This window comes from Pseudorca crassidens, chromosome 16 (assembly GCF_039906515.1).
Source record: "Pseudorca crassidens isolate mPseCra1 chromosome 16, mPseCra1.hap1, whole genome shotgun sequence".
Classification (NCBI taxonomy): Eukaryota; Metazoa; Chordata; class Mammalia; order Artiodactyla; family Delphinidae; genus Pseudorca; species Pseudorca crassidens.
The window spans coordinates 59,528,492-59,548,327 of record NC_090311.1 but is presented as its reverse complement, the minus strand read 5'-3'; the positions used below and the strand labels follow the sequence as shown (position 1 = coordinate 59,548,327).

General features: G+C 34.8%; 1 protein-coding gene across 6 annotated transcripts in view; it reads right to left on the bottom strand.

Moving 5' to 3' along the window:
* Positions 1-19,836, bottom strand: part of P4HA1 (prolyl 4-hydroxylase subunit alpha 1) — a 93,018-nt gene that overhangs the window by 29,037 nt on the left and 44,145 nt on the right. For 4 of the 6 annotated variants that reach the window (XM_067710592.1, XM_067710594.1, XM_067710596.1 and 1 more), the window contains 4 exons: positions 12,484-12,723; positions 9,503-9,699; positions 6,590-6,766; positions 4,515-4,585 (listed from right to left, as the gene is read on the bottom strand). In XM_067710592.1, the coding sequence (XP_067566693.1) occupies positions 4,515-4,585; positions 6,590-6,766; positions 9,503-9,699; positions 12,484-12,723 (685 nt within the window). Of the gene's footprint in view, positions 1-3,413; positions 3,485-4,514; positions 4,586-6,589; positions 6,767-9,502; positions 9,700-12,483; positions 12,724-19,836 lie in introns of all 6 variants that reach the window. The other 2 variants (XM_067710593.1, XM_067710597.1) reach the window with 2 other exon arrangements.

Genomic DNA, 19,836 nt, shown 5'->3' with positions numbered 1-19,836 from the left:
CTGTATTTGCTCCTTAACATGGGGTAAATTAAATCTTAAGCATAATAAAATATCATACTGTAGGAAATATGTACTTGAAAGTAAAAAAAATGAAATCACTTCCAAGAAGTGATTCTGATTCCACCAGAATCAAAGAAGCTTTTTCTATCACACTAAGTAGACTGTTTATTTGCATATCTCATTATTTATGTTGCTTTAACTGGACTTATAAGCTCAAATAACTAAACTGTCTTCTCAGAGCATATAACTGAATGTTTACCTCTCAAAAACTAAAATTCCATTTCTTTGATTTAGTCAAAATTATTAGCTTCTCCATTAACAAGTCGTAGTAAATTTTTTTTTTAAATATTGGAAAAGACAAAAAATGATTTGCCAGAAGTTCACAGACAGTCAATAAAGTAAATAAAAACTTTATGTTTTTAAACAGTAATGAATTTCCACACATACTTTGCCCAAGGAAAATTCTATTTGCTAGAACACTGGAACATATTTTTACTTCCACAGATGATGATGCAATCACTTAAGAAATTTCTCAAAATACAGATATTTGAAATTCCCTTCTGACCCTTTCAAAATACAGATGTTCCCAGAGTAAAAGGGATCACATTAACTGACATCAGTACACATAAACTCTTTCTGCTATTTTGCGTTTGAGATGCCTTCTTCAGAGGCATAAAATATGAAGGAAACAGAAAACACTCATTTATTACACTTGTAAAATCTTCAAAATTCAGATTTACAGTGATGGGTAGAAAATGTCTTGACATAGCTATTAAATTTCCAAAACAGTAGAAACTTTTAATTTGTTAAAATATGAAATGTATTAGATATTTTATGGAGCAAATTCCTTCTTTAACAGTTAAGAGCTCTCTCTCAAAATATATATTTTATTTTTAAAAGGGCTGATGAACAATTTTCCTTAAGAGCAAAGATGAAAATCACTGTGCTGTGGAACTCTTCTTTTTACTATGTTGTTTTGAACACAAACACACACCCACACTGCATACTTTGCCAAGCCTGGGTGAATTTATTGTAGTGTTACTCAGTCTTCTAATGCTTCTAATGCTACTGGCTAAATATCTTCTGCTATTATAAATAATATGAAGCATGGTTGGGCCTTTCTCAAAAATCCAATAAAATTGCTTCTCAGAGCTATAAAATTATAATATTTAAAAAATAAGTTCAAAATATTTAGAGGTATTTAGTTCCTAAGAGAGAAAAAATGTTTGTAGACCACCTTTCTGAGAGTAATTTATTTTGACTTGTTGGTAAAAGCCCAATGACTCTGTCGGCTGAATATTTTGTCAAAAGGTCTATTGTTTATATAGAAAATTTCCAAAAATGATTTCTAGAACATTAAGTTCATAAAATTTTGTTTTAAATGATTCCTAAAAACAGCAAAATCTGGAAAATTTAGATACTTACTAGGTTTATGACAGTAAAAATGCCTAGCATCATGTAATCTCTGATAAAATATACAATGGATTTAGTTATTTTATTAAAAATAGATAACGGCTTCATTTTTTTAGACATGAATAAGGTTCTGTAAAATGGAAAATTAGCTTATTCAAAACGAGGGTTAATTACTATGCACAGGAGCATTATAAACCATGGCTCAACATGTCTATCCAAATTAGTTACTGCAAATCCTTACCTTGTATTAGTGTTACTAAAATCAAAATCACATTATAGGAATGTGATTAGGGGCAAGGGGACAGGTAGTGGTATAGGGCAAACAGTTAGGAGACCAGAATATGTGTGTGGGGATGCTGGAGGTTAATATGTGAAGGACATAAAGCTTTGCCTAAAAACAGTAATTAAGAAAATGAAATCAATGCATTCTGTCTAGCCTTTATAGTACTTTTGCTATGACTCATAGCAACAATGTTAACTTTTTTTGTTTGAGTGCCTAAGACAGTTGTTAAAATCTATGTACTCCTTTGCACAATTTTTAGTTGACAAATGAAATTTTTCATCGTAAGAGTTTCAAAGGATTTAATTCTGTCATACTGAAAACAGTGGTAATTTCTGAAAAATGATTACTTGTTTTATGTATCCAGTGGACTCTAAATACCATAATGATTTTATGCCCACCATCATCCACTTTAAAAAATATACATTAATGAAGCATTTTTTAAAAACTTGGAAATTTTACATTATTCTATTCTTTTTTTCCTTGAACTTGCATTTTCATTCCATTTTTATATTAAAACAGTGATTCTCAACAGGGGTAGAGAGGTGGAGTTCCCAGGCATGGTGGTGGGAATTTTGCCTGCCAGGGTACATTTGGCAATGTCTGAAGACATTTTTGATTGTCACAACTGGGATGATGGGTGCTTCTGGCATCCAGTGGGCACTAGAGATGCTGCTAAACATCCTATGAGGCTCAGGTCAGTCAACAAACAACAATCATCTGATACAAAATGTCAATAGTGTTGAGGTTGAGAAGCCCTGCCCTAGAGTGATATATTTCTATGACCAAAAGTCTTTTATTCATCACATTATACCTCTCTACAAGAAAAATATTTATGTAAACTGATAAAAATATAAATTTCCTATAACATAAAGCCCTAAGTGTTAAAAAAAAAAAGTCTCCTAGAATGGGTTATTACAATTATAATTAGTATACATTAAAGAACATGATTAAACAATCATCATCAAATATAAAAAGTGAAAATATATTAAAAGATTCCTAATTAATGGATAAAAGCTTATTCTGTTATTTTCAATTAGGTATTGTATCTGTGAATAAATATTGCTACAATGAGACGGAATTCAGCTCAATGATACTTCTATTTTCATTTTTATGAGAGCTGAGAAAACTTTATGTAAATAAGTAGATGGAAAAGGAGTTCTGTTGAAATAATGTCACTTATTTTGTAAGCTCCTATATGTTATATACACTAATAAGTTACATAGTGACCTTTTATTAAAAATTATTTCAGTGATCTATCAGCCAATAACTTAAGGAGATTCTCTTAAATATTGTTAAAAGCAAAGAATTTGAAACCAACTGACTTGCAGAGGATTTGTTAGGTAATCCTTCAAGGCATTCATTTTCTCACTACCTACTGAGTAACCCAGAGATTTTTCAACCCCTGCTTTACTACAGAGACCAAATTAGGCCTTGTTCAATGAAGACTCTTTGGGAACTTCCCTTACTTTAATATGAGAACACAGCTTCACTTATCAGGTAGGGTTTGGGATATCTCAGCAGGCATTTTAAAATCTAGTAATTTCTATTAACTGCCCCATAACCACGTCCATCATGAAAAGTCAGGCACGGGTGTCATCAAATACCTATGCCTAATACCCTAGTTCTTAGAAATCATATGATGGGTTTTATGAAAATTAGATTCTCAAGAAAGAAAATAGTCCAAATATGACTAAAACTCTTCCCATTACTCCCTTACCTCTTAGATACTCTGTACTGTGCTGTGGTCAATTTTCCAGTCTCAGGGTCATGTACTGTAGCTCGGCTCAGCTACAAAAAAAGAGAAAGGACAAGGACTTACTCACGTAGCAGGCAATTTGGGGCTTTTGTTTTGTTTTGTTTTGCCAAGCCACAGGTGATTGGAAGGGTTCAGATTGGTATGGATGGTAGGTAATGGTTTCGAATCAGCAAAAACATTTAGAAACGTGGCAATAAGAAAAGCCACTTGCAAATCAAGAGAAAATGGGTTGACAGATTTTTGTTGTAGATTGTCCTTTCACTTTTTTTTTTTAAAATCATTTGAAGCTCTATGTAAATTTTTTATAGCACTGGGTTTCACAGGTGCTTTCTCAGATCTAGAAGTTTAATGTTCTTTAAATTATTTGACAAAAGAATAATTAGTGGTCTCTTTAGTCTCTTTAAATTCATTTTTTAAAACTCTCACCAAGCTATAACTGTTGTTAAATCTCTCTGGTGAAGTAAAAGGCAACTAAACTCAGAAGTAATAGCATTTGAAAGACTGAGATCTGAAGCATAACTCTGTTCTTTCCATTGCCAGCTTTTAAGTCAGCAAGTTTTTTAAAATAAAAACTCCAACAGGAGAAATAGATTACTCCAAAATGACAATGTTATTTTATAAGATGCATGAACAAATGCCAATACAATCATCATGAAGAATGATGTGAATTCACCACAGCATTTATGAATATGAGAGAACTACATAAACAAAGACTACTCCCAGATTAATCCAGGCTGCTGCTTTCTTTCCCCCCCTCTTTGGCAAGAAAAAGGAAAAAGAAAACAAGTATAAAAGCCATTTCCTGGATATCTGATTCCTAACCTGAAGAGCGATGCAAAGCATATTAATTCCCTAAAAATAACAGACCAATTAAATATTAAAAACAGAACTTCTAGTTAAAGGGAAAGACCTGTGAAACACAAAGCAGTTTATCCATGCGTAAAAATAGGTGGTGACTTGACTGGAGACTGAAAATGACCTACTTCCCTTAAATGAATAATTCCTGTAGGATGTACAAAACACTCATTAGAGGGCAAAATATGCAGCATACACATCTCTTACCTTTTGCTAATTCTGTAATGTACCGTCTCCAAGTCTCCTGTTATTGGGTTTGAAATGGTGGCTCGCCTCAGCTGTGAAGCCAACCATCAAAATAGTTGCATTATAAAAAAAAAAAAAAAAAATGAATCACATTTATCCAATCAGTCAGAATTCTGGGATTTTTTTTTTACAAAGGAGGCTAAAAAGAGAAAATAATTCCATAGACTTCCAGTCACCTGTGTTTAGCCTTGAAAGCCTGTTGATTTTTAAATATTTTACATTTTTAAAAGTTCTTTAAAATTTTTTGTTTTTGTTTTGTGTGAATGGAGGGTACACAAACAAAAGAGACTGGAAATTAAATTTCTTTCAACGGTCAGAGGACGTGAAGTGAGGAAAAGAAATTTCTAAAATTTGAAGTCTCATTTATAGTTATAAGAATGGCTATTTGCAGTTAATAATCCATTCCAAACTTTTTAATTTTTTCGGTGATGGAAATGTTTGCAAAGATAATGTTCAAAATTTGTTTCAAGGTCATCTTTTCTTCCTGCAAGATATTTACTCATATATTTCACATAAACAGTGAAATAATCTTGGATGAGCACAAAGACAGATGAAAAGAACTCATAAATGTTAAGAAACAGAAAGAGATGACAGCCAAGATAATGATTTTAAACTTTTTTCTAAAACTGAAGGATGATTCAGATGTTAACAAAAGAGTATAAAATTTTTATTGCCATTGAATTACTTGATCAAATAATCCAACTGAGGCATCCACTTTGAAGATTGAGGCCTCCAAACCCAGAAATATAAGACTTGATCTCCAAGCTGAAATGAACTCCTAATAAATATTCTACCAAGGTAATTTTGGTTTACTGACCACAAACAGTGAACTAAAATCCAAAAGAGAATGACAGAATATGATGTGATTATAAGTGGCATTCTGCTTAAGAGATTTATAAGAACTCCCTTGGACAACACCCATACATATTAGACTCGTCTTTTCCATTTAAAATGTAATCTTTAGTAAAAAACAAAAAGTACCCATTTGGAAAAGTAGTAAAACTTAACAACAACAACAACAACAATTCTGACTTCAAGTTTATTCTACAGTACAGATATCCAGACAACTCAACTTTTATGATATAACATGGAACAGCAAACTGTGGTCCATGGGCCAAATTCATCCAGCCACCTGCTTTTAGAAATAAACTTTCATTGGAATATAGCCACGTTCATTTATGTATTTTCTATGGCTGCTTTTGCACTGCAACAGCAGGGGTGAGTACTTATATAACAGGCTATACAGCCTGCAAAACATAAAAAATATTCACTATCTGGACCTTTACAGAAAAATTTGCCAACTCCTGTGTAATAATTGAGCAAAAATATTCCTAGTGTTTATTTAACAATCCCTTTATGAAAATGATGGCGGTTTGTATTTTACTATCAATAAGACCAAACAGATCTTAAGAACAAGCTGATGGAAGGCAAGAGCATAAAGGGCAGTCTTTCTCACACCCCCACAAAAGAAGAATTTCTATGCTAAACACTAAGTTTACAGGATTGTGTTTACAATAAATTGTTTTTCTTATTAAGATAAATGACGTGGGTTGAAGTCAGAAAACTATGATGTCCTTATTTCAGATTAGCAAGATGTTTGTACCCAGCTATATCCTTCTAGTAATAATGTACCTAAACAGGAATAAAAGTACTTCAAGTATTATTTCAGATAAAACTATAGAAGATATAAAAAGTTGGTCTTTGATTAGTCTCTGAGATTAAAGGGCTCCAAAGTACATAGAAAACTTTTTCAGGAAGGTACTGAAACACAAATTTTTCAAGTGTGAATAAAAATCTCATCTATGATTTTCATAAATAAGTGCTTAAAACCCAGTTGCAAGGTATGTTATTTGTGTTGATAACAGAGAACAACTGGTACAGAGCTTAGTTAATGCCATTAGTTTGCAACAACAATATCTAAAACTATCTATGGGCTTATTGCCATGTCAATTATCATTTTTATAATCTTGCAAAGGAAAAAACTGAAACGCCGGTAGAGTAAATTGAGGAGAGAAAAAAAGAAAAAAATTATTTACCCTTGGTTTTGCTAGATCTTTGACAATTTCAATTTCTGCATCAGAAATAATATCATGGAAGCGAATAATACGAGGCTTGTCCCACTCATCCTCCTGTTTGGCTGGAGCCAGAATAAATTTAGGATTCCGGTTTCCATCATGGTAGCGGCAAAAGAGTTTTTTCTGTCTCCGAGGAGTCTAAACATAAAGTTAAAAATATTATAAATATATTAGAGTAATAATATTTTTGATGCTTGTTCCTATGAAGATAAGAAACAATAATCATGCTAGTGTATACACAGAGTATCTGAGGAAGAACACACAAAAGAAACAGTACCCTGCAAATATTCTGCATCAAATGGGACCTTCAGGATTTTAAAAGTTTTATTAATGATTATTTTCTGGAAGAGATGGTAGGCCTTAAATTTTTAAAAGGTGAGGTTTCTCTTTAACTCCTTCTCTCATCAAAATAAAGTTCAGGCATTGTAAATATGAAAGAAATAATAAAATATTTATAGAAATATGAAATGAATGGCCAGCACTGCTCCAAACTTCACAAGGTAACCGGGAAGCACTCAGAAAGTGTCTAAAAGAAAAAAAAAAAGAAAACAAAACAAAACCTAACCAGGTTTTCCTAAATACCTCCCAATTTTAAAAAAATTTAAGGGATTTTTTTTTTTAAAGTAAAGAAGAAAATGGGTAGCTCTGAAAAAGAGAAAATAAGTTATTAAACAAAGAAGCCAGGTGCTTTTACTAGCAGGTATTAAAGACAGAGTGGTCAACAAAACAAATAAAGGCTCCTTTCAATCATCTATGTATTATATTAACTAAATAAGTTATTCCATTGCTGATTCTTCTCTTGATTAAACAAGTATTTCATATTATGAGGTAGGAATAATATTAGTTTTGGTTTTAATTATTAACTACACAAAAACAAATAATGATTCATGTTTATTCTTGTACTTTATTTACCTAGAATCAAATCCAAGGTTTTATATCAAATAAGCTTTTTATATGATGATGAGATGAATTTAACTATTCTGAGAAAAAGGATGCTCCTTTGGCCTGGGGCAGAGTTGACGTGTGTGTGTTACATCAACAAACTGGCAAATTAACAGACTTCTGTTTTTATATCTGTAGTTCTATTTTGCTCTCTTCTTTAAGAGATTCTAAGGGCAATAAAAAATATCTGCTTACTATTGGAAATCTGAACACTGACTAGATATTTGATGATATTATGGAACTACTATGAATACTGTGATACTGGAAATACCATGATAATGGTATTGTGGTTATTTTTTAAGAGTCCTTATCTTTAAAAGACACACTAAAATATTTAGATGTGAAATTTAAAAAAAATGTTTCATGAGTCTAATTTGTATTTACTTATTAGCTCCCAAAGCGAAAGTAAACATGTTCTTCTGGGAATCCACAAACTTATCAAAAATGTCAACATAAATATGATCTACTTATTTGCTGTTACAGGTTAGGCTGTCAACAGTGAGTCATCAAATACCAGGAAGTCATCAACATAAAAAGGTAAAACCCAGCTTCAGTTTATCAGTAGTAGAGAAAAAGGTAAACACTATTCAAATGTTTTCACTTAAAAGTACTCACTTCAAAAATTCACTAACTCCTTCTACGTATGCCCGCATTCAGCTGAACACTAGTACCACATGATATTCCTTAAATAAGGATTCCATGATCAATTAATGTTGAGAAACAAAGTATATCCTATCCATAATGCATATTATCATAAAAAGGATCTGAAAAGTCCTAAAGCTGAACAAAAACTATGTTCCCCACGCTTGAACTTTATTATTTTTGGCCTATTACCTATTAAGTATCCTGAAGCACTGGTAATCTGAGTACGAATACATAAATATAGATATACAATAAACAAAGAGATATTTATAGACATGTTTTAGTATTTTGAAGAATAACTGTTAAAGCCAAAATCTGTTTAAAGTCTTTGTGCATTTTTTTTTTTTTTGTGGTATGCGGGCCTCTCACCGTTGTGGCCTCTCCCGTCGCGGAGCAAAGGCTCCGGACGCGCAGGCTCAGCGGCCATGGCTCACAGGCCTAGCCGCGCCACGGGATGTGGGATCTTCCCGGACCGAGGCACGAACCCGTGTCCCCTGCTTCGGCAGGCGGACTCTCAACCACTGCGCCACCAGGGAAGCCCAAGAATTAGATAATTTAAGGGAAGTGATAAAGTTTTTTCTTATATCTTAATGCAAAAGAGATTTCAGCAATCTTAAATAGAAATAATATACCATTCTAAACCACCCTATGAAACAGTGGATTTATCTATACAGTGATCTCTTTTGGTTCTGCTCCTAGTCAACCTTGACAGGATTGCCTAGTGAAATGTTTTTGTCTATTTAAGAAATATTAAAAATGCACAAAGGGCTTCCCTGGTGGCGCAGTGGTTGAGAGTCCGCCTGCCGATGCAGGGGACACGGGTTCGTGTCCCAGTCCGGGAAGATCCCATGTCCTGCGGAGCGGCTGGGCCCGTGAGCCATGGCCGCTGAGCCTGCGTGTCCGGAGCCTGTGCTCTGCAACGGGAGAGGCCACAACGGTGAGAGGCCAGTGGACCGCAAAAAAAAAAAAAAAAAAAAAAAAAAAAAAATTATCTGATTCTTCACCTTAAAAAGCCTGTTTTAATCTATGAAAAGGGTAATAATTACCAAAAACGCACTGTAATGGTATATGATTCACAAGTTTTGTTTTAAAGCTATTTTACTAAGGTTTGGAGCATACTAAGTGTGACACCTATAATAAAGTGATGTGGCATACTGTAATACTTTATCAATAATTCTGATTTTTATCACAAATTTTAAAAATAAAAGAATTCTGAATCTCTCTAGAACTATGTACAAACACGCACACACATCCACTTCCACACACACACAATTGGCTTTTCCACTTTACCATTTTGATACCCTCCCCACGGCACAGCATTTCGTACTTCTGTCTCTCTGGCAGGTAATCCGCAGCAACCCCTTTTTTCTTCGGTGTGGTTTTCTGATCAGATTGGTCATCTGAAGCAGACTTATTGGCATCTTTTTCTTTAGCCATTATATACTCAAAATATTTTAAGTTACCATTAGCTCTCTGATGTTCAGGATCTATTAGAAAAGAAAGAAAGCATGTCTATGAGTAAGCTTACAGTTGTTCAAGCATCAGAATACAACAATATACAAATTGAGGAATATATAAATTTACCTTCCAAACCAGGATGCTTTTGAGAGTGAAAGGAGGCACTAATGAAAATTATTATACCAAAACAATAGGTATAAACCTGTACTGCCCAAAGCACATCAAGACATATATTCACCCTCTACAAAAAGAGTTCTGGAGATGGAATCAGCCATTTATTTCAAAGTAGCAATTACCGCTTCTACTTTGAGAATGTTCCATGTGAGAAGTTACTAATCAGCTTTGATGTCAAATGAATTTTAAAGTATTACTTATTACACTTATTTGAAGCAATGGAAAAGATTTTTCTGAGATTGAAATGTAATGACCATGAGGAAGACAAGGTATACAGTTCAAAAGCAACCTTTACCGCAGACACATTATAAACGCAGAACACAGTCTACTTCTGAGGGCTGAGTGGACTTCCGTCCCAAAATTCTAAGTGAGATGGAAAAGAGAAACTAAAAATATAATTTTCAAATAAACCAGAATCCACTAACTGCCTTGGAATTGCTAGTCATAATTGTTAGCTATCTTTTAGTAGGGGAAAGGAGGACTACTCCACCCATCCAGGAGAAAAAAAATCCAAACCACCAGACACACACAAATGAAAAAGACAGAACAGAACACAGAAATTTCACTTGTGACATTAATTGAAGTGTTTAAAAAAATCTAGCCTTAGATTTGTAAAATACTTCCTCTTTGAGAAACTGCTCATAATATATGTTGTGATACACACAATATGAGTCTACTTTTGTAAAAGAAAGGGAAAAGGGGGAGGGGGTATACTACGAGGAAACAAAAAAAATTGGTGGGTATCTCTGAGTGATTGGCTCTGAGTGATGACTATTCTGTATTTTTTTCTACAATGAATGAAGTATTTTTTAAGTCAGGAGGAAAAATATCACTAAAAAATACTGGGGAAAAAAGGGTAATTGGATTAATATCTCAATTTATTAATTCACTCAACTAAGAAATAACCTAATTATCAAAAGCTTATTTTCAGGGCTTCCCTGGGCGCAGTGGTTTAGAGTCCGCCTGCCGATGCAGGGGACACGGGTTCGTGCCTCGGTCTGGGAAGATCCCACATGCCGCGGAGCAGCTAGGCCCGTGAGCCGTGGCCGCTAAGCATGCGCTTCCAGAGCCTGTGCTCCACAACGGGAGAGGCCACAGCAGTGAGAGGCCCGCATACCGCAAAAAAAAAAAAAAAAAAGCTTATTTTCAGATGACCAATGTTTTTGAACTGTTCAACTCTCCTAATATACACATATTTACCTATTCATAAAAAGAATTTTTTTTAAGTTTTAAAGCTTCGTTATACACCAAAGACCACATGAATTTTTTTAGCATACAACTCCACCACAGATTCTGAGTTAGTAGGTCTGGTATGGAGATCAAGGAATTTTCATTTCTAACAAGTATCCAAGTAATTCTGATGCATGTGGCCCCTGGCTCATACTTACAGAAATACTATATCTCTGTTCAAAACACTAGTGGTAAAATCTTCATAAGATATCATATTTTCCTAACATTTGAATATGACAATCAAATATATTTCCAGTCTATTTATTTCTATGAAAGAATTTCAACCAGAGGATATAAAATGGGAAATCTCATGCATGTGCCCTCAGGACCACAAAACTTAAGGACTGAGAGACTGATTTCCCATAAATGCCTGATTTTCAGAAAACTGATAATATTGGAATTTTCTTAAATTACAGGGAATTGGTCAAGGGTTGCCTCATATCAATCTTAGGAAATGTTGCTTATGGTTTCCAGGGGCATGAACAAGAAATCACCGAAGTTGAGCTGGTGTTAAAAGTAAGCTGAGGGCTTCCCTGGTGGCGCAGTGGTTGAGAGTCCGCCTGCCAATGCAGGGGACACGGGTTCGTGCCCCGGTCCGGGAAGATCCCATATGCCGCGGAGCGGCTGGGCCCGTGAGCCATGGCCGCTGAGCCTGCGCGTCCGGAGCCTGTGCTCCGCGACGGGAGAGGCCACAGCAGTGAGAGGCCCGCGTACCATCAAAAAAAAAAAAAAAAAAAAAAGTAAGCTGAATTGAGCTTTGTTTGTATGACTGGACTGGTTTTATCTGCTTAGGGAACGTTCAACGCTAGTCCCCATTTGTTTTTGATTTGAACAGACTCTAACTGAACTTTCCCCTGTTTACATTCCCTGCCCATAAACACAGCCTACCCCAATCCCTCAACGGACTCACCTGTAGCTTCCTACATTTTGCAGGTCCTGAATGCAATTCCTCTGCTATTACTAAACTCATGTTTTTGACAATTTTGAGTCTGCCTCATTTTACCTTTTTATTTAGGTTGACATTTCAAATCACTATTTCTGAATATGAAATGCAATAAACCAAAAACTTCCTTCAAAGAACACCAGTCAATATTTAATATGGCAACAGGGTAAACAAATATTTTTGACTGAGTTAGCTAGGTTAGGTCCAATTTTGAAATTCCTGAAGAGTACAGAGCAGAGAAACACAGCTACTGTTGTAGTACTATTAGGTGAGAAAGACCAGTTGCCATTTATTTAGAGGATAAACAGAAAGATAAAGTATGTCTGACAGATGAGCTCCTGACTCGCGACAAATAAAAAGTACCAAAGCTATATGACAAATATATACAGTCACACATAATTATAATTAGTATATCTATATATCGACCAATACATCTTTAACCTTGAATTAGGCCAAATTAACACACCTAGTTCAAGAAGCTTCTTTGTGAGCAAAAGTGCTTTATCCAGGTCTCCCTGCTGGTACACTGCATAGCTCAAATAATCTAGAACAGAGACTTTATCAATTGTAGAAACCTCGCCTTCATCCAGCTGCCTTAGTGCTTGTTCCATCCACAGTTCTGTATGGTAATAATCTGCTTCTGTGTAGGCCACTTTGCCCAACTCAAAACAGTCCTCAACTGTTAGAAATGATTTGTGTTTTACTCCTATGGAAACAAAATACAGAGAACTTTAGGAATCTTAATACTATTATATACTTATTTAGGACTACACAGCTTTCAAAGTACTATCTCCCTCTCATTTGAACCTCACAACAACCTTCTGAGGTAGAAAAAGCAGGAATTATCCTAAGTTTATAAACAAAGGAACAACCTACAAGGTAGTGAAACATGGCAAGGATCACACAGCTGATAGGTAACGTAGGACCTATAGAACCCGAGACTTCAATTATCAGCCATCATACCAAAATGAAGCATCAATTAAGTTGAAGCATGCAATTTTCCAACACAGCGGGAATCACCATATGAGATATATCTAACTCTTAACCAACAATCTGGGCAAGGGATAAATGGACAGGAAGAGAGACAAACCTGTCAATTGATTCTTTCCCCTCTTCCCTTCCCCTACAGTAACCCTTTTCAAAAGCACTAATGGTATGTAATTTACATACCATAAAGTTCACCCAGTTAAAGAATCCAATAGTTTTTAGTATATTCACAGAGTTGTACAACCATCACCATAATCTAATTTTAGATCATTTTCATCACCCCAAAAAGAAACTCTGTAACCTTAAGCAGTCACTACCCATCATCTCCCCTTTCCTGCCCTATCCCTACACACCACTAATCTACTTTCTGTATCTGTAGGTTTGCCTATTCTGGCTATCTCACATAAATGGAATCACACAACATATGGTCTTCTGTGACTGGACTCCTTCACTCAGCATAATGTTTTCAAGGTTCTTTTTATTGCCAAATACTAGTCCATTGGGATAGACTACATTTTGCTTATCAGTTGATGGACATTTGAGTTGTTTCCACTTTTTTGGCTTTTATTAATAATGCTACTGTGAACATTCATGTACAAGTTTTTCTGTGGACACATTTTTTCATTACTCTTGAGTATATGTAGCAGTGGAATTGCTGGGTCTTATGTCAACTCTATGCTTAACATTTTCAGAAACTGCCAAACTGTTTTCTAAAGTGGCTGCACCTTTTTACAATCCTACCAGCAATGTATGAGGGTTCTGATTTCTCTACATCCTCACCAGTACTTGTTATTGTCCACCTTTATTATAGCCATTGTGGGTATGATGTAGTATTTCATCGTGGTTTTTAAATTTTATTTCCCTAAATGATGTTGAGCATCTTTTCACATGTTTATTGGCCATCTGTATATCATCTTTGGAAAAATGTCTATTCAAATCCTTTTGCCCATTTAAAAATTTGGTTACTTGTCTTTTTATTATTGACTATTTGTTTCAAATATTGTACAATTACCATTACTTTCATAAGAATAAGGAAAAATAGAGAAAGAACTATAGAAAGAAATAAATGTAAAAAATATACTCTGAATGATAGCAACCATATAACACTGCATTTTTATAAACAGTAAATCAGGTGAGTTAAGTGGAGACTTTAAGAGCCTGAGTATTTTATGTTTTTTGTGTATACCATGTTAAGTAAGCAACAGAGAGAAAATTACATCTGGACCACATATTCTGGGGTGGTGGGGAGGGAATTGCTTCTGATATAAAACACAGTTGACCCCTGAACAACAAGGGTTTGAACTGCATGAGTCCACTTATACGTGGATTTTTTTCAATAAATACATGTATGTACTGTAAATGTATTTTTTCTTCCTTACGATTTTATTAATAACATTTTCTTTTCTCTAGCTTACTTTATTGTAAAAAATACAGTATATAATACATGTAACATACAAAATATGTGTTAATCAACTGTTTAAATTATCAGTAAGCCTTCCAGTCAGCAGTAGTCTATTGGTAGTTAAGTTTTGGGAGAGTCAAAATAGACACGCAGATTTTCAACTGCTCAGGGGGGTCAGCACCCCTAACCCCAGCATTGTTCAAGGGTCGACCCTACCTAGAAATGCTGAATTAAATGTAACAATTATCCATTTGTACTATGGCCAAGTTCACAGGAATTAAGCAAATTTCTTAGGGCCAAAACCAAAAAGGAACTTGAAACCTGTAGAGGTAAGCAGAGGATGAAGCTGCATCTCCTCTGGAGGCAGTCACTAGATCAGAATACTAGAAGCTTGATTTTTAACCACCAAGAAAGGGACAGGAGATAAAGCCTCAGGCCCATGCAAAGTGACAAAGCAGACCCTTGAAGAACTACATCTTGAATGGGAGAATGAACTAGAAAAAAAACTCTGTCAGCTGGCAAAGAGAAACAACAAAAGAACTTGTTTTTCTCAGTCTTCACTGCAGGTAGGTGAAAAACAATCCCTTAGAACTCCACAGGCACGCTTTCAGGGAGGTTTTCATTTCAAACATATGCTATCTCCATGGTCTGGAAAACTAAAGCCAAGAATTTAACTTAAAGTAGTCGTAGGTTGGTAATGCAATAGGACAACTGGCAGAAGCAACATTTATACTCTGCAAAATGCACCCTCACCTCAGGTTTTGCAATATTCCAACACACAATCTGAAGAAATGCATACAATCCAAAATCACAAAGCACATGATCAAACAAGCCACTATGAGCAAAATTAGCAAAAACTATTAAAAACCAGTATTAGACAGTCTTCAGATGTTGGTGTTATCAGATTAAGAATACAAAACAACTATGATTAAAATGTTTAAAGAATTTTTTAAAAAATAGAAAATATGAACATGTAAGATACCCTAAAAAGACCAGGCAGATTTGAGTGGGGGGAAGAAATAGAACTTCCAGAAATTAAAAATATTATCAATGAAATAAAGACATATTGGTCAGGTTAAACAGCAAGTTAGACACAACAAAAAAAAGAGAATAATAAACGAAGAAGTGAGAACTGAATAAATTACCATGGGATAAACTACCCAGGATGCAGCAGAGAGGAGGAATACATATGAAGTTCTAGTTAAAAGACAAGGAAGAAAAAATAAGAAGACAGAAGACAACAGCATGTGTCAGAAGAAGACAAGAGAATGTGGAAAAGGCACTATTTAAAGAAATATTGGTGGACAATATTCTAGCATTAGAATACATGAAACTTCAGATTCAGGAAGCATAGAGAATAATAAGCCAAACAAAGTACATGCAAGGGCTTCTTAAGGATTTGTTTCAAGGAGGAAGAAAACAATTCCAAAAGAGAAGTCTGAGGTACCAAAAAAAAAAAAAAAAAAAAAGATAACCAAAGAAATTGGTATACATTTAAAGAAAAGTGAGCCATCAATCAGATTGGCAAAAATCTCAAAGTTTGAAATTTTTTGTGATGCTGTGGGGAAATAGGCACTCTCATATATTGCTGCTAGAAATACAAAATGACAGAACCATTATGGGGGGAAACTGGGACAATGTTAGCAAAATTTCCTATGTATTTCCTCTTTGATTCAATGGCATCACTTCTAGAAAAAATATCCCAAAGATCACTTAGCAAAAAAACAAAATAATATATGCACAAGGTTAATGCAAGTATTATTTTTATAAAAGCAAAAGACTGCAAACAAACCAGATGTCCATCAAGAGGCGCCCAGTTAAATAAACTATGGTAACTCCACAAAACAGAGTAACATGCAGCTGTAAAAAGAAATGAGGAGGATTTCTATATAGGATATGAAGTACTATCTAGAACATATCAATAAATTAAAATGCCAAAGTACAGGAAGTATTTATACCATGCTGCCTTCTGTGCTGATGTTGAAAGGAAACAGGAATATATATACATTTGCTTATATTTTCAAAAAGAAACAGTGGAAATGAAAAAGCTAATAAAGTGGTAGTTACATATAGGAAGAAGAAAGGAACAGGTTGAGGAGTACAGAAATGAAAGTGAGACTTCTGTCAGTGGACCTTATTAGTATAGTTTGGACTTTGAAAGAAGATAAAAAGTTCTGCATGACTAAAACTAATATGAGAGAAATGGTGAAGGTGGTCAAAAGGTACAAACTCCCAGTATATGATAAATAAGTCCTGGGGATGTAATGTATAGCATAGTGACTATGGTTAATAATACTGTATTCTATATTTAAAAGTTGCTGGAAGAGTAGATCTTAAAGGTCCTCATCATAAGAAAAAATTTTTTTGTAACTATGTGTGATGGTGGATGTTAACTAAACATCTTGTGGTGATCATCTCACAATACGTACATATCCACGTCATGTTGTACACCCAAAACTAATACAATGTTATATGTCAATTATGTCTCAATTTTTAAAAAGTTTATTTGGGCACCTCTTAAATAAAACATTAATAACAGCATTTTGCAGTTTTAGTTCTCACAGGCTTTTAGCTCATTTGATTCTCATGGCAATCCAATGAAAAAGGTATTATGTCAGACCTCAAAATGGATACTGCCCACTATGCTAGTTACAGTTTCATGTTCCTCTATTGGACAATGTGTCATCATGTTTCATTTGTCAACACATTTCTAAATATAACAGAAACCAAAACAATATAAAGTTTTTGAACAACAGAAGAGGACAAAGATACGATATGAATTAAAAACTGAGCCTGTGATAAATTTGCTTTCAGTGAGAAAGATGTAGAAGAAGCAGGAGGAGGAAAAGGAGGAGGAGAGAAAGAAAAAGAAAATTTTTTCCAACTTTTGATACCAACGTTCAAACAATAAATGTGAGACTCACAGTGGTTTAATGTTAATGTCAAAATATCTTATCTCCTATACCAAGTTTTCTGACCTAAATAAACAAAGAGATAGCATGTTCATGGATTAGAAAATTATCTTTTTAAAATGACAGTGCTGCCCAAATTCTCCCCAAGATTCAAAACAACCCTAATAAAATTTCCTACAGGCATTTTTGTAGAAACTGACAAGCTGATCCTAAGATTTATATGGAAATCCAAAGAATTTAGAATAGCCAAAGCAATTTTAACAAAGAACATAGTTGGAGGACTTAGTCACAAGTGTTCGCAAGTATGTGAAGGAACTGAAACTCTCATACACTGATGACCAGAGTATAAAATGGTACAACAATTTGGTGGTTTCTTCAAAATTAAATATATACCTACCATGCAACCCAGAGAATTCACTTCTAGGTATTTAACCAAAAGAAACGTATGTCTGATATGTCTGATAACATCACAAAGGAAACTGGTAGAAAAAGGAATACAATGGTGTTTTCCTTAATAACTTCTGATTGACTATACTTCAACAAGGCAGTAAATTGGCTAAAACCAGACTTAGCTATAACCTATCCAATGGTGTCAACATTTTTTTTTTTTTAAGTGCTAGCAGAAAAGGAGTTCATGAGAAATAAATTAAGAGGAAATAAAGGGCTTCCCTGGTGGCGCAGTGGTTGAGAGTCCACCTGCCAATGCAGGGGACACAGGTTTGTGCCCTGGTCCGGGAAGATCCCACATGCCGCGGAGCGGCTGGGCCCGTGAGCCATGGCCGCTGAGCCTGCGCATCTGGAGCCTCTGCTCCACAACGGGAGAGGCCACAACAGTGAGAGGCCCGCATACCGCAAAAAAAAAAAAAAAAAAAAAAGAGGAAATAAAATCATGGGCACATTTTGCTAGTGATCAGACATTCACTGTCTAGGGCATAGCATGCCCTGGTCTGAGGATATGACCTGTTACATTCTAGTACCAAGCACAGTCCTAGCATGGAGATGTATGCACTGGAGGATCACATGGACCAATACAATTAAATATTCAAATCATACAACTACCTCCATTCACTATTTTTTTTTTTTTGCCTCCTGTTAGTCACTTATGGATAGTAACTGATTATCAGTGTACTACTAAAATGAAGATGAAGATCCATACTTTGACAGTTACTAACTCTCTACTCCACACTCTAATCTAGAAAAGGATACCAAGAAACTAACTTATTAATAGTTTAACATGACACAATTTCAGAAACAAAAGAAACATACTGAATTTTGACTCTCCTATTATTTTTCAGTTATGAGAACTGGAATACAGTTCCAAGATGAGCTTACAAAGCAGTAATTAAGAATGTTTTTTCTCAGGGACATACAAAAGGCACAAGAGGAGAGTATGCCATTAATACCCGTAGAGAGCACCAGAAATATTTTTTACATGACCTGATATCCTGGCAACATTATCTGAAAGCACAATGGGGATAGTAGAGTATCTTTAGCTATTCTGCCTTGGTAGTTAAAGTATCTCTGGTTATCTTACCTATTGATCTATTCACAATTATCAAAGGCAAAATGCCTAGGAATTGTATTAAAGAAGAAAATGAAAATGAAAATGAAGTGATGTAGCATTTGAAAGGGAAGGCTGCTTCCAAAATAGAGAACATGAAAAGAAAAAGTAAATGGACAAGAAGACAAAGAAAATGAGATAAGGAAAGTGATGTTGGCAGAAAAAGACTATAAAAAACTTTCATGCAAAGCACAAATAGAATTTGATGAGAAAAAAGAATAAGCTGCAAATTCCTTTGGTTCAAAGGAAGTGGCACGGATGACTGATGTTAGCCCGTCAAACCGAATGTAGTAACCCAAATTTACAGTTAAAACTAACACCAAAAAGAGTTCTTTTAATTTATTATCACAATATAAACTATAATATAGGAAAATAGGAATAGGAAATAAAATAGTATAGGAAAATTTACTTAGAAATACGTTTTTTGTGGCTCATCCATAAACTGGGAGATTTAATTTAAAAATTCTTACACTATTATTTATAGGAACATTTAGTGGACAAAACCTTGTTTTGTAAGGGACAAATATGTTTAAAATGCATACACTTGGGAAGTTGACGTCTTGCATCAGAGGCACTATGGTACACTCATAGCTGAGTGCGCTCCAGAGATGTGCAGAGAATCTACTGCTTGGTGTAGTTAACCTTATCAGCTAACCAAGATAGTGATGCAAATGACCAAGAAGAACCTTCAACTTCCACCTGAAGTAAATCAAATTTTATATATAAGACATTTTCTATCTAAAAAGAAAAGTGTAGGGGACACACAGTTTTGAGGGCATTAGCCTGCTGTGGTACCCCCCTTTGCCTGGCAAAGCAATAAAGCTATTCTTTTCTACTTCACCGCCCCCCCACCAAAAGTGTAATATCTCCGGAAGCTAAAAATCTACTCAACAAATCAGGGTTAGGAACAACCTGAAACTAAAGGAACAGTCTATATGAACTGTAAAGGCATCATTA